The 26,631-nt window shown below is 54.1% G+C and overlaps 6 protein-coding genes across 6 annotated transcripts; 3 read left to right on the top strand and 3 right to left on the bottom strand.

The window, feature by feature from the left end:
* Window positions 1–1,293: 1,293 nt before the first annotated feature.
* Window positions 1,294–2,655, bottom strand: ACO1O0_007354 (putative peptidase family-domain-containing protein; the record flags this gene model as incomplete). Its single annotated transcript, XM_083196727.1, has 1 exon — window positions 1,294–2,655. The coding sequence occupies one exon, from the start codon at window positions 2,653–2,655 to the stop codon at window positions 1,294–1,296; it is 1,362 nt and encodes a 453-aa protein (XP_083047935.1).
* Window positions 2,656–8,002: 5,347 nt separating this feature from the next.
* On the top strand, window positions 8,003–9,119 carry ACO1O0_007353 (Whi5 domain-containing protein; the record flags this gene model as incomplete). The annotated part of the gene is made up of 2 exons (XM_083196726.1): window positions 8,003–8,074; window positions 8,151–9,119. The coding sequence occupies 2 exons, from the start codon at window positions 8,003–8,005 to the stop codon at window positions 9,117–9,119; spliced, it is 1,041 nt and encodes a 346-aa protein (XP_083047934.1).
* A 1,141-nt stretch (window positions 9,120–10,260) lies between these two features.
* ACO1O0_007352 (uncharacterized protein) lies at window positions 10,261–12,120 on the bottom strand (the record flags this gene model as incomplete). Its single annotated transcript, XM_083196725.1, has 2 exons — window positions 10,261–11,843; window positions 12,030–12,120. 2 exons carry the CDS (start codon window positions 12,118–12,120, stop codon window positions 10,261–10,263), a joined length of 1,674 nt encoding a protein of 557 aa, XP_083047933.1.
* Window positions 12,121–14,151: 2,031 nt separating this feature from the next.
* ACO1O0_007351 (uncharacterized protein) lies at window positions 14,152–16,002 on the top strand (the record flags this gene model as incomplete). Its single annotated transcript, XM_083196724.1, has 2 exons — window positions 14,152–14,173; window positions 14,453–16,002. 2 exons carry the CDS (start codon window positions 14,152–14,154, stop codon window positions 16,000–16,002), a joined length of 1,572 nt encoding a protein of 523 aa, XP_083047932.1.
* A 4,087-nt stretch (window positions 16,003–20,089) lies between these two features.
* MCA1_2 (caspase domain-containing protein) lies at window positions 20,090–21,705 on the top strand (the record flags this gene model as incomplete). The annotated part of the gene is made up of 4 exons (XM_083196723.1): window positions 20,090–20,462; window positions 20,521–20,959; window positions 21,438–21,607; window positions 21,680–21,705. The coding sequence occupies 4 exons, from the start codon at window positions 20,090–20,092 to the stop codon at window positions 21,703–21,705; spliced, it is 1,008 nt and encodes a 335-aa protein (XP_083047931.1).
* Window positions 21,706–22,457: 752 nt separating this feature from the next.
* ACO1O0_007349 (uncharacterized protein) lies at window positions 22,458–25,713 on the bottom strand (the record flags this gene model as incomplete). Its single annotated transcript, XM_083196722.1, has 2 exons — window positions 22,458–22,746; window positions 22,808–25,713. The coding sequence occupies 2 exons, from the start codon at window positions 25,711–25,713 to the stop codon at window positions 22,458–22,460; spliced, it is 3,195 nt and encodes a 1,064-aa protein (XP_083047930.1).
* Between the last annotated feature and the right edge of the window lie 918 nt (window positions 25,714–26,631).

The raw sequence follows: 26,631 nt of genomic DNA, 5'->3' as shown, positions 1-26,631 counted from the left end.
GCGGAAGTGATCATGCAAGAACAAATCCAGGCGAAGGGACTCTGGAGTCGACGGGAGAGATGCCTTGGAAGTCTGATCTGGCTGTGATTCAATGCAGATCGGTCAGTCGGTGGTGGGGAGGCCGCTAAATGCCGTCATCGCAAAAAGACTGCAGATGCAGCAGCACAAGATCTTGGTTTTAGCGCCCACATGAAGCACGTGATAGCCACCGCCCATGAGGACCGCCCGCCTGACTTCTCCTTGTGTCGACTAGAAGATACAGCCCAAGAGAATTTGATGGACGAATCAATGTCACTTCGATGCATATATACCCAGTGTGTGAATGACAAATGGCTTTGTCCGTCATCGACACCTCATCATGGCCCCAGGGCCCAAGGTGGGAAAACATAGGTACGGGTACATTATCAACAAAAATGATACAGCTTACACCCGCCCCAGCGACCAAAGAACCCAGGAAACGCCGACACTCTTATTCTCCTTGATTTACACCATGTCAATTAAATTAGTTACTCGTAGTATTATCCCTACTTGGCCAATTGTTATAGGCGGTGCACTGACATCCATATGCACCCTATGCCCCAGGTAGCTGAAGTTCCAAATGACAAACCCATCATGCCCATGATGTGTATCCCTTCCTGTCCTTGCATATGCTTTGCCTATCGTCCCAATATCTACCAAGTCTACCATTTTTAGCCGCGGCAGGGGCAAGTCGTGAGTAAGTTACCGCTGGTGGAAGTCCAACGTTCGCTTACTGCAGATGTAGGCCGATGATCCCGCTTCGTAAAATGAATTATAGAAGACGGACTGTTGGGCCAGTCCACGCGACTCGAGTTCTCCCCCCCCCCCGCCCCTTTTGGGATTTTTAATAAAAAAGTGATCCCTTCATGTAGCATCCCCCCTCTTCCTCCTCCAATGTGCTACCAAAGTTTATATGCCTCCAGGGGTTTCATATTAAATCAAGAATGAATCGACGGCGTTCAAATCGCTAGTGTCAATTATCGCGTCACCAGGATGGAGAAGCTGTTGAGGCATGAGCCATAAGATCCCGAAACGCCACAGATGTTGTGTCCTCGTGGGGGAATCATGTGATGCCTGCTTTATCATTAGCATCGGCGTCGGCTTGAGATTATGTCCGACTTACGGCTCTCCGCCATGAGGGTCCCCGAACAATTCGGACTTTCGTCCCAAGTTAGTCAATATTTGAATTCCATGAATCGAAAGACCAGCTCTGACGTAGAATCCAGCAATAGACTCTCCTTTACGGACGTCTAGAAGCACATCAGCCTAAATACTTCATCGGTCACCAGGGGCCAACTCACCAAACTCAAAGATATCGCCCCTCGTTTGACCTGCCTTCTTTCCGAAAAGCTGTGACGGTCCCTCGTCGTATATGAACTCGAGTCCATCGACCGCCGAACTGTGGTACACAATCACGCGGGACATGGCCGTATGTTTCTCCACAGCACTGGCGAAGACAATCTCATGCGGCTCACTGCCCTCCACTTGCGACTCCCCAACATTCCTACTCCGGAATGCGTATCTTCTATCGTCCAGCTTCACGAAAGAATCCCTGGAGACGAACTTTTTGAAATCATGAATCTCTAGGGACCCACCTCCATGAGACATGATTGACAGCCTGATTTTCCCTTTCCTCTTGTGTGGCGGGATTTTGTTTCGGAGTTCCAAATCGGCCAGGTTCATCTGCCTCTGACCAGTGGTCGATGCGTCTGAATGGTATTCGAGCCATGTATGGCAAACCTCATCACCATCGGCGAATATCTCTATAAAAGATATGCCTGACGAGGCCACGATCGAGGCATTGCTCGCCTCTATGGGATAGGCTTGAACGCTACCATCTGTGTGGAGCGGCGGATCGGCGGGGAGTCTAAAGGCGGGATGAGCTCTGAATCGCAGTGCGTCTAGACGATGCCACCCGCATTCATCGCTTCGCATGCAGAGGCCGCCCTTAGACTTTGTCCTTGTCGAATATGCTTCACGCGCCAGAAATGTCCGGTTGAAGACAACGTAGTCCCTATACATCACACCACTCTCCTGGTTTGTGCATCCAAATGCACGACCAATCGCGTGCAGATGTCCGCCCAGGCCAATGTTCGCAGCTTCCCAAGAACTTCCAGCCTCGTTGCAGTCGTTGGCAACGTAATTGGTATCAGTTGGAGTACAATCAGAGAAAGCCGAAACGACCTCTTCTAGACTGGCCGGGTAGCTTTGGAGGCAGTGAGACCCAAAAATGGAGAGATGCAAGTCCCCGGATTTGCTCCCGATCGCAGCGTGCCCGGTAATCGTCTCGTGCGCCTTATCCCAATGCGTGTCCAGGATCAGTACGGTTACGTACTGCTTCTGCCCAGGCACGGGGCTGAAGTACTTCTTGACGGCATCAGCAGCAATCCCGAACAGTGCGTTCTTTTCAGAAGAAGCATCGTGATGCTGAGGCTTGCTCAGATCTCGAATCTCGGCGACCGTCTTTTCGGAGCGAATGATGTGGATCCTGGCCTCGGAGCGCATCCTACCATGCTCCTGGTCCCGATTATTTGATGTCCCAGATGTCCATTCCTCATCGAATCGAAAGGTACGCCGGCCCAAATTATGCCGCCTCATCTGCTCGGCCGTGAAAGCTTGCCAGAGATAAGCTGCCATACGAAACTTTCTAACAGCCGTTGCAAGTCCATGACCCTCGCGTTCAGCTCGTGCTGGTGAGGCGTCGTATACTCCTGGTGAATCCTTGCCCAGAAGAATAGCAAGGTGTAGCGGTGGATTACCCAAGGGCGGAATCATATGAATAGTGATATACGAGGCGTGTATCGGGTTGGATGTGGAACAGTTGGCGATCTTTGGGCTGCTAAAATCAAGACGAATCTTATTGGGACCTGGTTGCAGATAGACCAGAGCTTTGAAATGAGAGCTGCACACTGGCCAGACAATAGGCGGAAAGTCATCATAGAATTTCGTCACCGTAAGAGACCCGTCAATGCTGTGCTGGGATGGTTCGCCAATGGTCCCGTCGAGAAGAAGGACCTTTTGAAAGACCTGAATTGCATGTTAGCATCTGTCTCAAGTTTAACTCACTCTATAGAAGGGGTCGAGTTTGTAGCCAAGTGGTAGTCTGGAGCTACCTAGCCATCCACAAACGCGACGGGGACAGGACCGTGAACGTACAAAGGTTCCGCTCTGCGCATTGTGTACCATCGGGGCATACTGAGATAATGGGAGATTCTGGCGCCCGTATACAGAGGGAGCACCTAGCCCTGACATCCCCGAGACACTATGTCGGTTGGTGTTGGAGGTCGGTGCTGGGGGAGGTCGTTGTTGGACATGGCCCTCCTGCTGTTGCTGTTGCTGAGCACACTCTTTGTCCTTCGGCTGTACATTGAGAGCGGGATCGGATTTTTGAGAGATTGAAGCTGGAGTCGTAAGGCCGCTCAAACGACCGGTGCCTTGACTATTGGTGCCGCCTTCACTAGAGTCGTCGGTCGTAGACTGCTGATCCGTTCGAATGCTAGCTCTGGATCGACGGCGCAGGTTCTTGAAGAATGTCGGGGCCATGGTCCGCAGTCTGAGCGGAGGAAACAAAGGATAGGGTGGAGGTTAAAAAAGAGTCACGAAATTTGTAAGTAAAGACCATTGGAACCTGCTGTAATGCCTCGTGATCGAACAGTGTTGGTGCGGGCGACGGTCGCGGTGCCTGGCAGATGGTGGGGTGAGGTGAGGTGACGCAGCGAGGCAAACAAAGCGAATTGGAACCTCGTGGCCAAACGAAGGACAAGCCGGGGACGGCTGGATGGTGGCCAGGGTCGGCAGTGCGCAGCGACCGGTTGTGAAGGTGGTGGGTGAGCTTCGAAGAGGGGATTTGAAGCGTGGAAGTTGAGGTGATGTGAGCCGAGACAGAGGTGATGGGAGGGACCGTGCCAGCTGCAAACGACGCCCTCAGGCAGCGAGGCTGTGCGGCCTGGAAACCCTGGACAATCCCGGCCGACTTTTAAGCTTTCAACTTGCCAGCTTCTGCCGCTCAGTGTCGTGTCTCCGCAGGGTCTTAGCTCGTGGAAATTAGCTCCCAGGATCGGGATTCGGATGGGTTCGTGGACGAATACTAACTTAGTACGTACTCGCAGTAGTAGATGGGTGGATGCGGCGGACAACAATGATAATTTGATAACGGGCGAGGCAAAGGTGATGGAAAACGGCCCCGAGTTCAAGTGGATGGGATCGCGGATAACAGTCAGAAGAGAGGAGGAGCAAGTGCCTGCCCCGTGCCTCTTCCTGCAGAGACCACAAGATGCCTAGGGTTGTGCGTGGCCTTCCAAGTTGTTGGTCAGACTGGTGGATTGCGAGGAGGCTGGTAGCCGGTTGGGAGAACGATGACGTCGGGGGTACTTGTGTTGCTAAGAATGGTGGGAATGGTGGGACAAGAATACCTCTAGCAGAAGGATGACACCGGAGCTAGGGTGAGCACACGCAATATCAATTACACAATGATCGATTATTATGAGAGGGAAAGAAAGCCAGGACGGACGAAGAAGGGCAAGACAGGCACTGAGGCACATCAATGATCAGGCGGCCACGCAATCGGGCCAGAGAGAGATCAGCATGGCGCCCGTTCGCCCGTTCCCAAGAGGATACGAGACGCCAATCCAGGATCGCTGGGCTGCGGCGAATGCAACATGAATACGATGTTTTGCCTGCTGGGCAATTTTAGCACATCTCAAATCCGGATGCGGCATTGTGGCTTCTCCAACAAAGCTTCAAGGCCCACATGCACTCCGGCTTGGCGCCGATTCGATCCGATTTTTTCCCACCCAAGTGCGGTTCTAGCGATTACCATTGTTTCGCTGCTGCTCTTGCTGCTGGTGCTGCTGGTGCTGCTGGCGAACTGCATCTCGATTGAAGTGGGATCCGCTCATCGCACTTGTCGTAAACAAGGCCAGGAACACAACAACAGTCTCTGGATAGCTTGAGACTGGCGGCCTCGCCGGTCGCGCCACTCGCCCAGAATAGCAAGTAAGCTTCTTCTCGGTCCAGACTCGGTGCGGGTCTTTTTTTTCTTCCCCTTCCCCCCATTCATGTTGCAGATGGGGCATGGAGGCTTGGCGCATCAGACTAGCCATAACCAACTAGATGCGTGCGGAAGGCAAGTGACAATTGCACCACGGTACCACCCTTCTTGTACCACTCCCCGGATTCGCATGGTCGGCACTCCGTACTACTACTTACTACTACTACTAGCACTCGTAGTAGTACTAGTAATTAGTATGATGCCATTGTCGATCTACTATCGCTATTGGCTTCAACAAAAGATCGCAAGATCCTGTTGCAGGTGACATTCGGCCCCCTGCCGGTGGCTGCTACGAGTGTTCGTCATATTAACTTCAATCAAAGAACATTGGGTGACTCGGCCGATGAAATTTAATATTAGTCGTACTTGGTCGTCGGGCTGGGACATAGTACATGCTGCTACCTGTCTCCTCTGAGGGATACGAACTGAAGATAATACCTATTAGTACGAGTACTATCCGTAAGTTGGGTATTAACGAGCACAGAATCTGAAGCCAGGTTACACAAACATCCGCCAGTGAGTAAACGCCCAGCGATAAGGTTCGGCCACCACCCGCTCCGAGACGGTGAAAGCAGCGGCACAGTGACAACTCCTGAGTCTTGACATTTCAGCTTAAAATTAGGACTATGAAGCTGGTCTTAGACAGGCGGACCCAAGACCGATTAGGGGGAAGCAATTGGATTGACTACGTGGACATCTTTCAAAAATTGCAATGGGTCCCCTTATATCATTCGTGTCGATGATACCAAGTCCCTTGATTTCAAGTTTTGCCGCAGATAGCGGACGCAGGACGCTGGATTTCGAATCCGGCACAACGGATGATGGGTTGACAATAACAACAGGCACTGGCTCTCAACAACGTGTGAGCTCAGTCGGAACCAATGCACTAGCAATCACAACTGAGGATCAGGCAAGCACCAAAATTGATAGAGGTACGAATGGAAACCTCCATATTACTTCGTCAAGTCGTCTCGTAGTCAGCAGCAAGGCCTGCTCCCATGGCCGAACAGCATAAATATCCGTAGTCGAGCCCCTTTCTTGCATCGCTTTGCTCAGTTGCTGGTGGAACTGTCTTGGTTATAACCTGGTTGTCTCAGGCCTTTCTCCTAATGCTTAGACCAGGGTCCGGCCCGCTAGCCCACGCTTACGGTCGTATATTCGCTGTGCATTTGCCACAGCGAGATAGGCCTAGCGACCTTAGTCGAAAGTCCTAGCTGGCGGATCGCATCGGCGTGGCATCGAATCGCATCTAGATCTATCAAAGAGGCCTATACAATGACCTTACCATGGCGATGCCGGTGGGCGACGATATCCCAAGCTGTCGTGGCCTCAATCCCTATAGCAAGCTCCGATGTCCCCCGTCCTGTGATAATAGCTAACTGCCCATCTTGAGATTTCTGGTAGCGAAAGAGCATTGCTAAACCCCGTCTACCGTTCCATAACGCCACCGGGGGCGGAAAAGGCCACCCGCAGGACGCGCCGTGGCCTTATTGGGTGATTTGAATGGAGGAGCGAGCGAGCAGCAGCCTTGCTTGCCCCTGATGGTCACCAGTGGTGCCCATCAGACTTGTATGACGATGGTGAGGCCAGCCCAAGTTCAACCAGTCCCAGCAACAATTGGATGTCTTTGGGGTCTTAGTACGTAGTCATTTCAACTCTACTACGGAGGACAATATAATTGTATGGCAATTTGAATAACGGTTTGCTGATTTTTAGGCGCTACCAAATGGCTCGGGACGAGCTGAGTGTACCTTCATGTAGAAGCTTGTAGCCTACATAGTATACGAAGGTACGAGTAGGTCGGATCATAGGTGCGCGTTCGAGGGCCCGTGCAGGCTAGCTAAGGCTGATATGTGGCATGCATCTACCTGTAGGAGCAATAATACTTCCTATGCGGGCATGGACCTGTTTGAGCTGGACTGTACGTACGGTCACACATGAGGCAAACGTTGAAAAAGTGCCCATTTCCTCATTTCAGCAGTGCACCTCATATAAGTATAAATCGCAAATAATTATAACTATATAGCTTTTATATAAAATAACGCTACTATCTTATAGAAATCGCTTTCTCTATCTCTGACTATGAGGCCGGCTATTCTATAATAGCCACCTCTAAATACGAGGCCTACCTTTGATTATAATGGCTGCCTTTGACTGCAATAACTGCTTCCGACTACGAGGACAAAAATTAAAGATATATTTATAAATATCCTAAAGATATTCTACTAAGTATATTATTCTTATATAAAAGTTGTATATTATAATCAAATACCGTTTTATATATGACGCCGCGTGGACTATGAAAGGCTGAAATAGGGAAATGAGCCCTTTTTCAACGTTTGCCTACCTAATGTGCGACCGTACACTGGGCTGAAAGTGACCCGCTGGTAAAGTGCGTGCGTTGCTCGGCCGCCTCGCCCTGGTCATCAATCTTGCGGGAGACGGTGGAATGAGAAGAATTCGTGAGGCGCCAGGGAACCAAGTTGCCCTTCCAACCTGTACTGCGTGGATTACTCGTACTTATACTTCATCACAGCTAAAATCTCTAACAACGGCTCTGCATCATCAATGCGCAGTACTGCACCAGTATAAGTCATTTTGCCCTGCGAATTGACGATTTGAGCCCGTTGGCTGCTCCTACATGCACTTTGCAACCTGGAAGAAGTCTTGGACCGTGACCCCCCTGAGCCGCCCACGCACAGTGCGCTAGGGCTCCAGTCACTCCACCAGCCACCCAATGCCGGCCAATCCACCTCAGTATCTGAGCAACCACGACAAGCCGACTTTGCCTGCCTCCTCCTCCTACTATTACTATTCCAAAACCGACTCCATCTCTCCAAACGGCTCTTGAGACTGCTTCCGCTTACAGATTGTAACGACAGGATACACGAGGCCTCCGGAACCCAACAGAGATACGAAAGCAGCCAGCAAGACATGTCCTCGCCCTGGAAAAAACAGCCCGAGGATGTGGTCGACAGCGTGCTGAAGCGTGCAGAAGTGAGCAAGGTAAGTTCACGCCCACCTAGACCAGTATTGCCCTTTCAACATGTCTGGCCCCGAGTATAGCTAACCCTTCATCAAGATCGCCCGTCACCTGCAGAACCGCCTCGCCCTTGCCCAGTTCAAAGCCAAGCATGGCTGGGAAGAACTCACCCTTGACACGATCGAGCCCAAGTTCGAGGAGGAGATCCGTCGCAAGCGAGCCCTCGAGGGTGACTCCGATTCTTCTTCGAGCGCATCCGACATGCCATACCCCGGTGGCAAGAATACTCTCATGAGCTCGCCCCTCAAGGCGCCTCTCTTTTCCGATGCCATCGGGTCCAGCAACGGCAGCTCAGGCCACCGAAAGCGCACATATCTAGGGTCCTTTGACCATATTGCATCCAGCCCCAGCAAGCGTTTCCGCGCATCCCCGACCGCACACAAATCCTTCTCCAGCCACACCGCCTGGAAAGATAGCCACCAGCTCTCGCAGTCCTCGCCCATCAAGCCCCGCCGCCAGCAGCACTTTACCACGTCCAACGGGCCTGATGTCTCCTTCTTCCAGACCCGGCATATGACAAACGTGCTCACATCGCCCAACTTTGCTGCGCCTTCCGATGACGATGAGGACCTGCTCCCTGCGCATTCGTTCAATATCCGTTCCTCGCCTCCACGCACACCGCCCATGCAGAGCCGGAGCCGGCGGAACAAGGGGAACAAGACCAATGGCCAGGGAGGCAAGACCGGAGAGGAGGGTGCCGATCTTCTCATCTACCTTGCCAACTCGCCTTCCCCCGCAGTCAAGAGTAGCCGCCGAGGCATGGAGCCGCCGTCTACGCCGCCCCAGAAGAACAAAAACCTAGACCTGCCTTCATCTATGATGACAACGCCTGGTGGTGGCAACCTGTTCTTCAATACGCCAGGGCAGGGCTTTGACTTTTCCGACTTTGTCAACATTACCCCTAGCCCGGCACAAAAGACCTTCAAGACACCTGTTCCTCTATCGTCCACGCGAACGCCCCTGAGCGCCGCCCGGAGACGGCTGACTTTTGACGAGCCGCGGCATTGAGAAGCTCTCTGTACCTCTCCAGTCACGATTTCAGAGCATTGTCCTAACTTGTTTTTATTTTCTTGTGTACATGATACCACGACGTTACATTACGCACGAACACCACTCCGTACGCTGGACCCCATTCTTGTCTCGATATACTCGTGTCTGGACTTCGAGTCTGCAGCTTTTTTTTAGGGAGGGAGGGGTATAGGATATGGAGGAGTCGTTTACTGTTAATTTTGCTTCATTGATGGTTTGAGCAGGCGTTGGGCTGTCTTGCTTTCCCTCGCAGTGGTCACACCCCATCGGGACGAGACGGACTCTCGGATACGGCGGGGGCGGCGCAATTGCAAATTGTGTTTTGATACCTGCATCCTCGCACTGTCGTCTCGATGTGGACGTATCCTGCGTGGAGGCTAACGGTAATACGGTTTGGTCTGATGGAGTCTGGTTGGATCATTGCCTTTTTTTTCTCCTCATTTAGGTCTCTTTTTTTTCGGGTACCTGTTAGTTGGCGTTCGCTTTACGCGCCACCGCGTCTTTCTCGCGACTATGTCGCGTTAACGTCAACTAGCTAGCCAATCAGAGGCTCCAAAACCCTCTTCCAGCAGAATTGATGATGTCACGCGTAGTATAACCGCGTCCGTTTCGCGTGTCGTGAATTGAGTTACACCCAAGACGACTCTCAAGGAGTTTGCTTTTTGTATGCGAGGCAACAAGTAACGAAGTACGAGGCAAGAATCCGAGGTTGTTATAATCCTATAGTATGAAACACGTGTAACTACTCGTACTCCGTACAACCTAATACTAAACAGGGACGAGGGTGGTCTTCTTAGGGAGGTCCAAAAACCCACGCGCCCCTATCGGGATTTATTGCTAGTAATGGCATTGTTTTTAGGCAGGAGCATGGTGCCCGGCTCAAGGTTTGTCAATATGGAATTCAAAAGAATACACCCAACGACCCATTTCCCATCAAGGGTATCCATCTTCCTGCGCCAAGCATCAAACAATGAAAAACGCCGTGATATACCCCTTCCATCCTAGCTTGTCAATCCACCCTACCGAGGGAATCTAATCATACAGCCGTATGTATTCTTGGGCTCTTATACAACATGGGCAACGTCAAAGTCAACACTGCCTGGACATGGCCACAGGAAGCTCACAATGCTTCTCCAACCCCTCCCGGGCGTATCTGCTCAGTCCGGTCCGGCCCCGCGGGTCTATAACCAGGGCCCAGCTCGGCCCAGTCGCTCACACTGCTAACGCGCGAGGTGTAGCTGTCGGGACGTACAAGCGTACCAGGGTGAGGGCCAATCTCGAGATCGAACTGGTCCGAGCGGGCGTTTGCGCGGCTGCTCGACGACGGGTAACGGCGGAGGATGCTACCGGTAGTTGACCCCCGCGGACGTTGGACGGGCCGAGGATCATACGTCGCTTGGGGTAGTGTTGTTGCGAGGGGGGCGACCGCCTGGTCCCCATCATCAAAGGGATTCGCCCGCGGTTGTAGATTCTGTTGCACTGCGTGGATGTCCGAGAAGGGATTGTTCCCACGAGCACGAGCGTCGTTCGGCATGAGGCCCAGTGCTCCCGAGAACTGATGGGCAGAACCGTCACTAGCACGACGGTCGGGCGAATTCCTACCACCAGCTCCTCTGGCCACCGGCCGGCTTCCGTTAAAGTCGACATTCTCCTTGGCCGACATCGCATTAGTACCAGACCTGATGGCTGCTCTTCCGTTGACAAGCGCCGCTGGCGGTGGCGAGTTCATGCACTTTGAGTCACCCCCGTTCATTTTCGCGCCTCGTTTCCAACCCGCCGACGAGACCGGCTTCAACATGTTGCCGGTAGTGTTGAGCTTGTATTTCACAGCCTCTGCGAACCTCGCCGAGCGAGGTGTCGGCCCGACGGACGCCGTATCAAACTCCCACGTCTTCTCCGTCTTACCAGACTGGGGCGCATCGAACACCGGGGTCCGGATGCTGTACTTGTGCCTCTGACTTCGTTTCCTCCAAAACCATAGGAGGAATACTATCAGTGCAACTGCGGAGACGGCACCAACAACGGTACCAGCAATCACGCCAACCTTGCGAGAGTCATCCAATCCTGCAGAGTTTGAGCTAGCTAGCCCACTCGGCGAACCTGAGCCACCATCTGAAGGTATTGGCTCCGAAGGTACTGTTGCCATAGCCTCGTTCTCTAGTTTGACAGACGCCAGTGTCCCGGGAGATTCTTCTGTCTGCGTCGGGACCATGTCCTCGTTATCGGATCGGTCGGCGTCCTTCGAGCTGGATCTGTCGTCGTCCTTCGAGCTGGATCTGTCGTCGTCCTTCGAGCTGGATCTGTCGTCGTCCTTCGAGCTGGATCTGTCGTCGTCCTTCGAGCCAGAAGTTTCCCCCAGTGACACCCGCGACCCGGTTTCAAAAATGTCTCCGTTCTTCAGCTTATCTTCTCCCCCAATGTGCGTAGGTTTCTCGGTTACTTGAGTCGGTACATCCTCAACCTTTTGGGTTGCCGACACGACCAGGCCAGCCTCCGTGGTTGTCGCTAGCCCAACCTCCCCTGGTAGACCCGTCTCTTCTGTTGATACTTCCGTTGTTAACACCCGCAGAGCCGCTTCTGACTCCTGGTTATCTGCTGCTGGCTCTTGGCTCTCTCGAGGTGTGCCGACTAGATCTTCCGTGGTGCTAGTAGTAGCGAGAGCTTCGGCGTCATCCGATGGAACGTTGAACAAACCCTGGGAGTCTGGAGCGGCTACAGTGGGCTGGGGTAATGAAGATGAGCTTGAAAAGCTTGACAAGCTGGACGAGCTAAGCGGCTGCTCAAAGTATTTCCCCCCCAAACTTATCACCGGATCTGAAGAGGGCGTCTCCTCCGGAACGCTATACGGTATTGGTGTTGGCGGGTTTGTCGCTCTGGATAGGGATTTACTGCTGACGGTGCTATTGACATTGCGAGGTACAACAGGATACTCTCGATCAGCGATGGATGTCAAGATAGGCCCCTCGGTGAGAGTCGACATCTCGTTTTGGCACAGTCCTCAATGGGGCGGCGCCCTCCGGCGGACGCGAGAGGGAATAGGTATAAGTAAGATTGAACGAGACAACACCAGGTAAGGCAATGAAGTGTCGGCAACAACAACACTTGCAATAGGGCAGCAACGCCCGAGTAAGGAAAACTGCCACAAGTTAATGCTAGGGGGAAATGAAGTACAACCCAAGAATGAAAATTTGCTATGGGCGAGAAGAGAGAAGGTGAGGAGTAATAGGTTGGCGAGAGTGAAAGAGCCTGGACCAGCCGCCCAGGGACACAGCTGCCCATGCACTCGCCCACGCGCCCGCCCGCCGGATGGATCCTGTGCACCATTGTATCGGGCTGGGAACAGAGTACCGGTCTGGTAGGTGTTGAGCCAAGAGGCAACACACCATGATGGTGATGGGGAGAGGGGCAGGGGTATGATACCCCTGTCCTGCGACATATCTGAGGCACGATACATCTCAAAATAGGCGGGCAGCACGCGGAACACCAAGTACCTAATAATACCAAACGTTGCAAAAGGAACTGGCGCTTATTTATTTTTTGGACGTCATGTGAGAGCCAATCCTGCAAAGATTGTAGATGATGAAAATAGGATCAAGGAACGGGGTAAGCGATTTTCAGGGTCGCGGTGAAGGATTCACGACCGTCCCGGGGCGGAAGGCGGCGAGGCTCTGTGCCCAAGTCAAGCATATTTGCAGACGAGGACGTTGCAAACGCCCATGGTATCAGCTGAGGTCAGCTAGAAGGTTCCTTTTGTTGCGTAGCAAGGGGCGTAAGCTGTAACGGTGCTCCATACTTACCGATAACTTATTGGTACGAAGTAATATCCAGGGCAACGAACGACACACAGTATTTGCCAAGCTCTGCGCATCGATGATGGCAGTGCAAAACGGCACACATGGCCCTCTCAGGAACGTGATCCCATGGCTATATCATGCGGTGCTATGGTATGCAGTTGGGAGATGCCGAGTCAACGGCACGATTCCGATGGCAATGCCTCGCAAAGTTATCCATAGCGTATGACATTCGCGGCCTCGGGCATTAGTGCTACGGGGAGCAGCAATATTAAAGATGGCAAGCGGCCCCATTCCGAGCGAGTCCGAAATATTGCGGAGGAGGCAGAGGACGTAGAGGGGCCAGAGGCAGATGAGGCAGAGGCAGAGGCAGAGGCAGAGGCAGAGGCAGAGGCAGAGGCAGAGGCAGAGGCAGAGGCAGAGGCAGAGGCAGAGGAGGAAGAGGAGGAAGAAGGGGGAGAGGAGGAAGAGGGGGAAGAGGAGGCGGAGGATGTTGCGAGTTCCAAAGATGGTCGCCCTTGCCTTCGTCGACGGGGTACGACTTGCTGGGAATTGAGTGTCGCTCTTCTAATCAATGGTAGAAGGCTCGGTGCAGCGACGCAACCTTCTCAACCCAAACTCGCATATAGCACTTCGACTTCGACTGTCCCATCCGCCTTTTGACGTGAATCGTCATTCGTAGCCTTGCAGCAGAGCTCGGACACTCAGACTGCACTGGTCCAGTAGCCTTGCGACTTGTGCATGACATGAGCGAGTTATCCACCCCCTGGGCGCAGTTGTGAATGCACCGCCAACAGCCACAACGCCTGGACGGCTCGTTCCGCTGCAGAACTCCCACCGTTCCCCGCTCATTGTTGGTCCCGTTCTGCCTCCTTTCGAGCCGCCACCCGCCTCCCGTCCCCAGCGTGCAGCGTCTTCTACCTACTATTAGCATCTACCCGCATTCTGATTTTGGGGAAAGAATATTAGTTTCTAGGCATATTCTAGATCCGAGTCCCTTGAGACCGGCCCCCTCCGCTAAAACCGCCATTGCGCTGATCACGCAGCCCAAGAAGCTTGCTCCAGAAGCTTGCTCCAGAAACTCCGGAGGCGTCAGAGGCTCTAGAACCACTCGGTTCAGCGCCGGATCCCCCGCCAGCAAGTGACACAACCGACGCTCTCTATCTTGCTCTCGACGTACATAGTACCAGCTGCTCCTCAGCTGCACTGCCGCCATCGTTATGTTCGGCAATTTCTCTATCGGTGAGTCCTCGAGGCTATGAGCCATCCACACTAGGTCTCGGACTTCATTCCCTCCTGGAGCTCCGAGGCTCCCCACCCTATCGTATTCCTCTTAGGATCTGCATGTGTCACACGAGTCGCTGCTTGCTACCTTACTCTCCAATACTGTGATCAGTCCCCGTTGCACATGCCCTCCTTCCCACCAGTTACAGTACCGCTCACCCGTATTCTCCATTCGCCCATCATCATCATCCTCATCATCGACACAAGAACATGGGCTCATCGCTAAGCTTCTCGCAGGCCCTATCGTGCCCCAGAGGATAGATCCAAAGGATATCCCAGAGCCAACTCCCATTAATCTTCCCAGATACCAGCCGTTCGCACAGGAAGATGCTTCACTTGACCTGTCCGAGGCTCTGCCTACACTGTTGCAACACACTGGGCGGTCCACAACCTCCTTACTTGGGCCCAAAGGCCTCTCTGCCATAGGGCTGAACCTGCATCTGGACGCAAGCCCGGAACAGCTGGTCCCTGATCCATCCTACATACCAGATTTCCAGCGCTGGGAGCAACTTTCTGCAGACCAAGCTCGAGAGGAGAACCAGTTGACCCGAAACCCCCTGCGCAATGGCAACTTCTCACCCGGGTGCCAGACATTTCTTGAGCGCAAGAAGGAGCTCTCCAACACCAATCAAGATGGGTTCCGAACTGTCCGCAGAATCCCGCCACCCAAGGGCAAGCAGCATGCTCGTCTAGGTAACGCCTACGAGTTCTTCCGCTGCCTCGAGATGTTTACCACCTTCTGGGACGATCCAACCCAGCCTCCAGAATTGCCCCCGTCGCCAGAGATGGGCCCTTCCGAAGCCTCTAACGCGGCAGACGGGGTGTCATCCGAGCAGCCCAAAGAGGAGGAGGAATTCAGATTCCAACGCACGGCAGTAGGCCACTCTATGCCAGCCGATTATCGACAGAACCTGTTATCGGCCTTCATCAAGCTCGTAGCATACGATTTTGGATGCAATGTGTCGATGGCTCGAGTAGAGCCTCGCCTGCATATAAGCTCGCCTGAAGGTGCTGCTTCCCCACGCAAGTCATACTTCCCATCCAACACCAGCTTCATATTCCAGACTCCCACGACACGGGAGGCAGCTCGCGCTGGGAACGTGTACGGGCCTGCCGGAGCCGTCAGTGCTCGCCCGACTACCGAGTTCACTACACCCGACATGGAGACAGCTCAGTCTCTGGACCTCGCGAGGGAGATTGTGGCAGCACTCATCACCGCTCAGCATCGCGCGCGTGAAGGCAAGACGGAGACGCGATTCGGCGAGGGCCAATGGTGGACGCAAAACCCCCGGTGGGGTGGCGGTTCCGGAGGTCCCATCGGCCGTGAGATAGAGAAAGACACAGTCCAGGGTGACAAGGATTCCCGACCTAGCGACTCTGACGGAAGGCCCATGGCTAAGAAGCCCCGCAAGAACATGTCCATCTACGACAACTACCGCATGGTCCGCCCGCCATCTACGACGTGGGATAAGAAGGCTCGCTACGAGGCCATTGGGAAACAGAGCGGCGCAGATTATGACGACGTGTTTGTCGTCAGCTCTCTATTCCACCATATCTCCATCCTGAGAGTCCGCGTGCCGGCTAGGCTGCTGGAGGTCCTGGACGGGTCACCCGAGCCGGACCTAACGAAGCGCAGCTGGGGTGGAGTGCAAGCATGGCGGAGTCCTTGGTTTGACATGTTCCGGACGGATGAGAGAATCGAGGCCATGAAGACTCTGTGGCCCGTGATGGCTTACCAAATGAGAAAGGACACTCCCGAGGGAGATGTTGCAATGACAGACGCATGATCTAGGCTTATACATACAAACCACTGGCCAATACATAGGTAGAAATGGATGATCAGAGGGCGGCTGGTTTGGATTCCAGGAGACTTGGGGGATGGCTCATGTACTACCGCGATTTCGAGTGCCGGGGGAGGTGCGTGGGGTGCTGACAAGGCACGTGAGGGTATATACATGCTTGATACACAGGTCGATCTGGTCCAAAATGGATGACAGAGTGCGTCTAGAGACTCGATTCGTTGGTTGGCCGTCCAAAAAGGAAGTCTACTATAGTGTCCCCGGTCCCAGATATAGCCCTATCACGCTGAGTGCCATGCAGGAACGTCGGCCACGGGCAGATATCATTATTGGCTTCTTTTTGGCCGCACATGTCCGATCTTACTCGTACGAGTAGTATATACTCCATAAGCTGTCGTCAATCCAGGACGGCGAATGGGGGTGTGAAGATAACGGTAATCAACAAAGAAAGAAAACGTGGAGGTGGCAGTGCATGGCTCTTGATCCCAGTGTAGCTGAGAGAGCGTGGGAGCTGCTCCGCAGCACAGCTAGGCAGGGTCCCTCCCCCCCCCCCCCCCCCCCAAAGCTGATGCTGACGGACCGTCCTAACGGGATCATATGCAGGCCGTCTAGGTGAAACTCGTGGCAAACATGCTGCTGCCATGTACGAGTGCGTAACGTTTGTGGTGTTTGACGTCGAAGGCAAGGGAGCGACAATGGGCCGTCAGTCTTAGATTGGGGCCCGCGCATCGCTATCGCCGAGACTTGTCGGGGCAGGCATCACAGAGAGCAGTACTGGGCCCAGAGCATCGTCATTGGACATGGAGAGGGCACCGAGGGAGAGAAAAAAAAATCAAAACATTCACTGACGTCAGGTAGGGAGGGAGAGGAGGACCCTGGACCGCTGGGAGGAGGAAAAAAAAAGTTTATTCTTGACGTGCAGCATCGGAGAAACGGTTGACGGGTGGAGCAGGCATCGAGGCGAAGCACAGCACTGGCGTCGGGGACGGCGTTGGCGTCTGTTCCACGGGGACGGAGATGCAGGAACACCTCACCTGTATGTTCTGAACTTCTGAACCACCCCGGGACTCACCGGAACAGTTAGGCTCCATGTGGCTGGAGCCGCTGCAAGGACCAGCGGGTTCAACTGACGAGATGTGGCTATGCCTGTTCGTTCAAAATAATAATACTGCTGCCTCGGCCAAGAGGGAGGGATCATGGCTGATGAGAAATCGGAATGATTGATCGTTGATGGGTCCTTGGACAGATATCGACGGCCTGGCCGAGATTGATTGGCCCAGCCTCCCGCACTCAGCTCTCGGGTCGTCCGTCTGTCTTTCCGTGTTGAGATCGGGAGAAAACGTGCGCCAAATCAGAATCTCCAATAATGTCGCTACCCTAGATTCCGTACTCGTACTTCGTACTCCGTACCCAAGTTGTGTATGCCACCACTGCATTGACACATTCCTTTTGGCTTTATTACCTTAATTTAATCAACATATCCCCTTGAACTCTGTATTCGCCAGTCAAGAATCCCATCCGAGAAATGAATTGAAAATCTCTTCCCCAATACATAACTAGTATCTGTATCTGTACATACTTGTAACTTCCGAGAATATTCGGCTGTGCATGCCTCGGCCCGGGCCAGAAGATATCCAGGCAGCAGAAAATGCCATACCACTGCCACTTTGCATCCCCAAAGCTGAGGCTCGGGGTCACCGATTCCAATATATGGGACAAAGTGGGCAAGCCACAGACGGGACTCGCGGGACTCACGGGAGACTTTCCCACGAGGATGCACCGACCCAGACGGGGAAAATGACCGGGGTTGGTTGGAGGCCGAGCCGCGTACTTACCGAAACTGTCTATCAGTATGTACGTGTGTGTAGATCCGGGTATGGATGCCATGCATATCATGGGGCTTGGACCGTGGTGTATTGGCCTTTGGCAATTGCTTCTTGCGATGGCGAGGACACAGTGACACATGGCCGTGGTCCGTGGTCCGTGGTCCGTGGTGGTGCAAAAATCCGGAGACGAGCTAATGCAGACTCGTATGCTCCAGTTCAGCAGCCCAACTGAGGCGCAATAAGTTATTATCGGATCTATAGTCTGGTTACCGACGTTACTACAACCCACGTCACGTCCGAGGACGACACCGGTGATGTGATGCTGTGTTCGATGCTGCTGCAGGAGGGTTGCAGCCGGAAAAGAGGCCGGTAGTATCCGTGCCTAGCAGGGCAGAACCCCGACGGCCAGATCGTGACCTTTGCGAGGGTAAGCAGATGACGACCCGATTCCACCCATGCATCGTGACTAGCCTCCCCGGGTCCCCGTGACATGGGTGTTTTGACAGTAACAAGTCTTGAAAATTTCATGACAATGTACCACGAGTACCCTGTATGGAGCTGTCGAGGAAAAGAAAAACAGCCTTGCGCACCTGGTGGTGAACGGCGAGGGTCAAAGGCCAGCAAGGAAGTGAAGGTGACCCCGCCATCGACTTCGTACTAGCTTCGTCCATGGACTGGTGAGTGGACTGGTGAGTGGACTGGTGAGTGGTGATCAGCCCCGTCGTAGTTGCCTCCGCTCTTGTCCCTGGTCCTCCGTGGGCCTTGTGGGAGGACTGGGAGGCATGAACGCGTAACCACCTGCCAACCGCCAGCATTTGCCTCGGCCACCTTCGAAGTTGGTTCTTGAGACCTCGAGCATCCATCATCTCCACGTCTGACCCTGAGCATCAGTGCATCACTGACCCTTCGGATTGCGCTGCTGCGACCACCCGGTGGTTGTCAGATCAACAACATCTTGCGTGTCCCACGCATCGGTCCTCACAGCCCTGTTGCTCGCTGTCATTGGATCTCATTTCGAGGTGACCACTTGACGACCAGCCCGAGGGAAAAAACCACAACCCTTGTTCCCACCATCTCGCATCGCAGGTGTGGATCACTGAGTACCACTTCTTGTCGCCCACGCCCACGCCAAACGCCAACACCCACACCCCGCCGCCGTCGCCGCCGCCGCCGCCAAACACATCCTCCTCCACTTGTTGATGTATGTACGAGTACGTTCCCATCCCGTCCGAACCCACAGCCAGTCGGGCATGTACGAGAATGTACAAAAGTATCTCGTCCTGTTATGCAGCCAGACCACAACACCCTTTTCGGACACCAGCTGACGGGCCTGACCGCTTTCCAGGCCATCCATCTGCGCGCGGCTATTGAGTGACATCGACCGCGACCTCCATCCAACCTGGGCGGCTGGGCATCCATAGCCATCGTTTATTCTCTTCTTCACCCTTCCCAGACCTACCTTTTTTCCTCCAACGCCACTTATAGAGAGGCGTCGGCTCGACGAGTCGTCCACCTCCCAACTCCCTGATCTTTTATAAAGGAACCTCGACCTACATCTTCGTCGCCTCCAACACCTAGACGACTCAGCTGTTCGACCCTCACTCTTGGGCCGGACCCAGACAACTTCTAGGTCGTCTCTACCCAACCCTAGTCCCCGGCGTCAAAGCTATCGACCAACACCCTTCGCCCGCCGCGCCCTATCAACCCGAACCGAGTTTCCAGACGAGTCTCTCATTCCCACCACCGACCCTAACATGTCGGGATATCCAGGATACCAAGGCGGAGGCTACGGCGCGCCGCCGCAACCCCAGTACCAACAACAACAGGGGAGCTACTATCCGTGCGACCACGCCCTACCCCTAGTGTCCTACAAGGGAATATCTCGAGATCGAATAAGGCTGACCTTGTCTGCGCAGACCACCACAACCTAGCTACAACACCTACCCGCCGTCTCAAGGCCACCCCCATCCGCCCCAACCTGGCTATGGTTATCAGCAGCCGCCGCCGCAACAACAATATGGGTATCCGGTATGAACCCTCAGGAACTTATTCGACGCCTCCATAGTCCCCTGAAACCTCCAACTGACGCACAAGCCACAATAGCAGCAAGCTCCCCCGCAGCAGCAGTATAGCCAATACCAGCCTCATCCGCAACAGGCTCCCGCGCCGAAGTATAACAACAGACCTCGTGCGTGCCCATGATATCGCGTCGCCTTACGAGCCAATTGCTAACACCGAGTCTTATAGCCATGAGCGGGCCACCCAGCGCCTACGGCTCAGGCCGTCCTGCGCCTCCTCCATCTGGTCCTCAGCAGTTCGGCCAAGGCGCCCCCACAAACTATGCCTTCCGGTACTCGAACTGCACCGGCCGCAGGAAAGCGCTCCTGATTGGCATCAACTACTTTGGTCAGCGCGGTCAGTTGCGCGGGTGTATCAACGACGTGCGCAACATGACGGCGTACTTGGTTGAGCACTTTGGCTATCGGAGAGAAGACATGGTCATACTCACTGATGACCAGCAAAACCAGATGAGCCAGCCTACTAAGCAGAACATCCTCCGTGCTATGCACTGGCTTGTCAAGGGCGCTCAGCCCAACGACTCCCTCTTTTTCCACTACTCAGGTGCGTCATCATATTGGTCTCAACTTCTAGCGAGCAAGCTTGACCTGATGCTTTAAAGGCCACGGAGGGCAAACGAGGGATCTCGACGGCGACGAGCCCGATGGGTACGATGAAGTCATCTATCCAGTGGATTTCCGCCATAACGGTCACATCACCGACGATGAGATGCACAGGATCATGGTCCGCCCCTTACAATCAGGGGTTAGGTTAACCGCCATCTTCGACTCTTGTCACTCTGGCACTGCCCTCGACCTGCCCTACATCTACTCCACCCAGGGTGTGCTCAAGGAGCCTAACCTCGCGAAAGAGGCTGGCCAAGGTCTACTCGGCGTCATATCTTCGTACAGCCAAGGAGATTTGGGTGGTGTTGCCAGCCACGTCTTTGGCTTCATCAAGAAGGCTACTAGTGGCGAGGAGGCTCACACCAGAGCTCTTGCCACTAAAACATCCCCGGCTGATGTGGTTATGCTGTCAGGCAGCAAAGATGACCAGACATCGTGGGTCTACCCTTTTCCTTATCCGCAATATCCGTATCAATACCCGTACCTCATGCTTCCGGGTGATTTTATACCCCTTTATCCATGACGATGACAAGTTTTCTTGTTCAATTATTGTATATAATCTGGCACAGCTGATGTAAGACCTCTTGATCTGGGGGCGGCATTGGTCGTTTTGGGGAATGTCAAAAAGCGGACTTGGGGGAGGGGATGGCAGCCAGTCCCCGGTGGATGGTATTTTTCCAGAGCGTTCGTGGTGTCGATGGGAGGAGGATTTTCCATTTCTTTACACGCTAGCCCTCCATCATTTCACGCCTCGGGTGTTAGGAGCAGCCCTTTACGGTTGCGGCCTGTCACTCGAGGCGACGGGCTACGTTGAGACGCCTCCCCTATCCGCCCCCCTCTTCTTACCCCATCCCATCTACTTATCAGTACCCCCACGGCGCTTGAAACGAGACTGACGCTGATTCCTTCACAGTGCCGACGCTACCATCGCTTCTCAAGCCACGGGTGCCATGTCTTGGGCCTTTGTCACCGCTCTGAAGAAGAACCCGCAGCAGAGCTACGTCCAGCTTCTCAATAGTATCAGAGACGAATTGGCGACAAAATACACTCAGAAGCCCCAGCTTTCTTGCAGCCACCCCCTAGGTAGGCCATTCTGCTGCGCTGAAGCTAGCTTTGCAACGAGCTTTATATTTCTCTGCTGACACCCAGCCATAGATACCAACATTCTATTCGTCATGTAGACTTACACGACCTAATGCTGGGATGAAATATGGAACGCCAGACATCGTATCTTGACTTTGTTCGTTGACGACTTGTCGGTTAGGAGGTTTGGATGGGCATCCACGGTTCTGACAGGGAGAAGAAGTTGGGAAATAAAATGAGGACTTTTGTCTTTATGTACTGTTTTTAATACAACGGGCATATATACGTTTTCTATTCTACCCTTGCTTTGATCTTGACCCTAGCCAAAATGAGCAACTACTGCTGTCTAAGTCGATCTAGAGGCTTTTGGGAAATCCAACTCGGGGTGGGGCCTGGAAGGCATTATACTCCACGCTCTATCGCCTCAGCTCGTCGTGTTGGGGTGAATAAGACCTGAATCTATGCTAGCACTACTAACATGACTCTGCGCTAGCTACGGGCGCCAGCAGAGAGGGTAGAGAGGCCTGGCAGAAGGGCCTGGTAGAGGGGATCGGGGTAGTGAGGCTGTGGTGTTGGTGTGGGTGAGGTCATGTTCATTTGCCGCCTCTCCTGTTGACTACGATACCAAGGTATCACCAGACTGGGGGAGAATGCAAAGAATACATTTTTTTTGTATCCAGGGATATATGTCTCATTGAAAGTATACAACCTAAGTAACGCTCCAAGTCTAGGAGCAACGCCAGTTGCCCATGTCGCTAATGCAGCTTTCCAACAATGCAGCAAATTCTCACAATCATGCCAAAACCTAGACGACCGTTGCCAAACAAAACCCGAGTTGCCGTGATTTCCTTCATACTGCCTTCTCGCCTCGTGCCATCTTGAGTTGCCTCCTAGCCTTTGTCTTGCGCTGCTCCTCGGTCGCCACGACCAGCCGTTGCCGGACCTCCTCCTGCTTTGCCCAATCCCGCGCCGACAGGCGCACTCGCGCAATGAAGCGTGCCATGACGAGGAACGTCTTGAGCGAGGGGCGTGTCGTTCCCGCCTGTTCCCTAGCCACGGCTGACGGGAGCACCAGGGCCTTGCGGTTGCCGAGCACTCTCTTGCGGATATGCTCGAGCTCACGGAGCTGCGCCTTGTTGCTAAAGGGGTATAGTTAGCGAATCTGCCATTGCATACGAGGATGGGTAAAGGGGTGCTCACCAAGCATTCGCCATGTTGAGCTGCAGCTGGAGGAAGCGTTTGGCAAAGGCGGCATCGGAGCGCAGAGAAGCCTCGCGTTCCCAGCAGGCCTGCATCCAGTCCATCTGCATAACCATGCCGCGGAGCTCCTTCTGGTGCCTTTCCTGGGCACCCTCAGCGGCACGGACGACTGTGTCGAGGGCATGGTCGGAGGCAGCAGTCCTTGCCTTGCTCAATGCCCGGTGGTCCTCAACGGGGGCCGCTGTTGACTTGCGAACCCGCTCAATGTCGCGCTGGAGCTTCTCGGCGCTCACACGGTAGGCTGCGCGTTCACTGCGAGCCCGCTCGAGCTTGCGTCGCAGGGACGCCTCCGAGTCCTCCATCGACTCTATCTGTGTCACCATGGCCCGAAGCTCTTTCTTATACCGTTCCTGGGCACTCTCGGCGGCGCGGATGGCTGCGTCCAGAGCCTCGTCGGAGGAAGCAGCCTTTGCCTTGTCCAGTGCCCGGCGGTCCTCCACAGCGGCTGCCCTCGACTCGCGAGCCCGCTGAAGGTCCTGCTGGAGCTTCTCAGCAGTCATGCGATGGGTTTCGCATTCGCTCTGAGCCTCCTCGAGCTTGCTGCGGAGGGATGCCTCCGAGTCGACTAGTGCGTCAAGGTCGTCATCCCTGTCGTTAAGGAGCTGTTCCTTCTCTTTCAGAGTAGACTCCAGCACGACGACGTCTCTCTGCAGCTTCTCCAGATGGCTGCGGTCCTGCTCACCTTCGTTTAGCCATTTTTGGAGCTCCTCGAGCTCGTCTTCCCTTTCGTCAAGCCGTCTTCGGGCCTGCTCCACCTCGTCCTCACGCTCGTGTAGGAGACGATCCTTCTCCCTAAGGTTGTTTTGCAGGCGGTTCACGTCGTCTTGTAGCTCTTTAACGCGGCTACGGTCTTGGCGGCCTGCGTTGACGCCCGTGCGGAGCTCCTCGGCCTCGTCCTCTTTTTTTCTTAGCCGCCTTTGGGACTCCTCCAGCTCATCCTCTCTTTCGCCCAAGAGTCTTTGCTTCTCTCGGAGGTCAGCCTCTAGGTCTGCAATATCATCTTGCAGCTTCTCAAGGTGGCCCTGGTCCTTAAGGCCGGCGCGGAGCTTCCTCTGGGCCTCCTCTAGCTCGTCCCGCCGCTCGTTTAGGAGGCGATCGTCCTCCCGGAGCTGCCTCTGAGCCTCCTCTAGTTCGTCCTCCCGTTCATTTAGGAGACGATCCTTCTCCCGGAGCTTCGCCTTCAGGTCAGTAATATCGTACTGGAGCTGTTCAATATCGTCATGGTCCTTTTTCCTCTCTCCAAGTCGCCTCTGAGCCTGCTCCAGTTCATCCTCCCTTTGGCTCAATAGTCGCTCCTTCTCCCGGAGATCGGCCTTGAGGTCTGCAATGTCGTGTTGCAGCGCCTCGACATGGTCTTGGTCCTTTAGGCCGGCGCTGAGTCGCCTCTGGACTTCCTCAACCTCGTCCTCCTTCTCGATCAGCAGCCGATCCTTCTCGATGATGAGGCGGTCCTTCTCCCTGAGAGTATCCTGCAGGTCGGCAATGTTATCCTGCAGTTCTCCGAGGCGCCTATGACTCTCTTGAGCTTTGGTAAGTCGCTTCTCAAGTTCCTCAACCTCTTCGTCCCTGCCACTTAGGAGTTTCTCCTTTTCCTGGAGGTCAGCCTCCAGGTCTGCAATATCGTCTTGCAGACTCTCAACTTGGCCTTGATCCTCTTGAGTTTTGCTAAGCTGGAGCTTAAGGTCCTCCAACTCATCCTCCCTATCGCCTAGAAGCCGATCTTTATCTCTAACTTCGGCCTCCAGGTCTACAATGTCTCCTTGTAGCTTCTCGAGACGCACATCATCATCTTGGCCTTCGCCAAGTTGCCTCTGGAGCTCCTCCAGCTCCTCTTGACTCTCGTTGAGTCGCCTCTGGAGCTCCTCAACCTCGTCGTCCCGATCTTCCAACGCCTGGCGCAGCTTATCTATGTCGGTGCGTAGGCTGCCGTCGGTGTACTTGGCCTTCTCTTGGAGCTCCATCGTTTGCTGGCGATATCTTTCAACTTGGTCGTCGCGATCTTTCAGCATTTGGCGAAGCTGGTCAATCTCGGCGCGTTGGCTCTCGTCAGCATACTTGCGCTTGGCCTTATCTTGGAGCTCCGTCATTTGCTGGCGGTAGCTCTCAAGGTCGCGTTCGGCGCTGGTGAGGTGTTTCTTGTATCGGTGAAGCTCTCTTTGCATTGTGACCTTGTCGACTTTCAACTCGGTGTTTTCTTTTAGAGCCGCCTCGCTGAAGCCGGGCCCAGCTTTCCTAAGCGCGTCCTCCAGAAAATGAATCTTCAGCTTGAGCCCAAAATTCTCCTTCTCGATCTTGTCGATGACGTTCTCCTGCTCCCGCAATGAGAGCCCGTTGCCGTCCTGGAGGGGGCCTTTGTCGCCTCCACGGCGCGTCGCTAGCGCCAATGGCGTTGACGCGGGACTGCTATTTTCGACCTGGGGCAGCGTGCTGTCCATGTATGACTGGTTGCGCGAGCCGGTATACATAGACGCGTCCATGCGCGGCAGGGGCGTCATGTCGTCCTCGTTGATCTTGTCCAAGGCGGGTGTGTTGGGTACGGCAGTTCCATTCTCCTTTCCGCGCCGCAGTATGCTGTTCCTCGTCGCTGACTTGAGGAGTGGTGTGAATTCGGCGCCTCCCACACTTTGGGGGAGGTTTCGCCGGTCGGCGAATGGTCCCCTCTGGCGCGGCGTGCGGAGGTTGAGTCCATTCCGTAATTGTTGCGCGAGGTTTCCGTTCTTTGTGGGCGACACGAAGGAGGCTTCTTGTGAGATGTCGGCGAAATCAGGCTTCTGGCTTAGATACGTCGCGTCACCGAGGTTCGTTCGTGGGGTGTCGAGGGCACCCCCCAAGCGCGGTTGGACCATGGTGGCAGTGGTGTAGTTGTGATGGCACTATGGTGGTAGTATGGCGGGTTTGGTAGTGTGGTTGTAGTTGTGGTGTAGATGTGGTATGGTTGTGGTATGGTATCACCGTCAGAGTTCGCGAACGGGGACGATGCTAATGTTCGTGGCTTTGGTTGTAAGAGACAAGTTCATTCCATGTCGTGTGGTGCGCGGTCGGTAATAAATAGCATGGGACAGAGTCTGAATCGCCATAAAGTTAGAATTGAGGCTCGAGATACAATTCAAGCCGTGGGCGCGTGTAAGTTGTGCTGATATGTCCCACTCCCCAAAGTGCTGGCAGAGAGGCGTGTTGGGCGTGTTGTGTGTTGTTTACTCCTTGCTATGTTGGGACTAGCGTGCACAGGAGTTATGCGTTGCCCGGGTTTGCACAATATACTTTACACAATTTGGACTGTGGCTGGTGGACACCAAAGCCACTGACGACTCCACTGGTGCATAATTATTTTGTCAGCCCTCCATTCCATGCGCTTCTTGTGCATTAGGTTGCTATTTTAGACAGGCATGTTTTACACAACAGAATTGTGGCTGGTGTGCGGATAACTGCCGCGACCATCGTCCCCCCCACTTGCATAATTATTTCGCCAACGTTTGATGATGGCATCGCGCCTCTTCATGCTCATCGACAAATGGGATACCCCGAGACTCTGATGTCATTGGCGAGCCCATTTCGCCAGCGTTGGTAGCTTGTATCTCTCGATGAACATTCGTTTCGGAACGTGAGGACGGCTTGCCAGCCTGGTCAATATGTCTCTTCATCAACTCCCTGATGAAATCATCCAGCACCTGCTGCACTACATCTCCCCAGATGATACGCTCGCTAGCTTTCAGCTGGTATCGAGGCGGTGTGCGCGGGTCTCCAATGAGCCACTGATCTGGAAA

This window comes from Amphichorda felina, assembly GCF_050947745.1.
Source record: "Amphichorda felina strain 45539 chromosome Unknown scaffold_7, whole genome shotgun sequence".
Lineage (NCBI taxonomy): Eukaryota > Fungi > Ascomycota > Sordariomycetes > Hypocreales > Bionectriaceae > Amphichorda > Amphichorda felina.
This window is presented reverse-complemented; position numbering and strand designations above follow the sequence as displayed.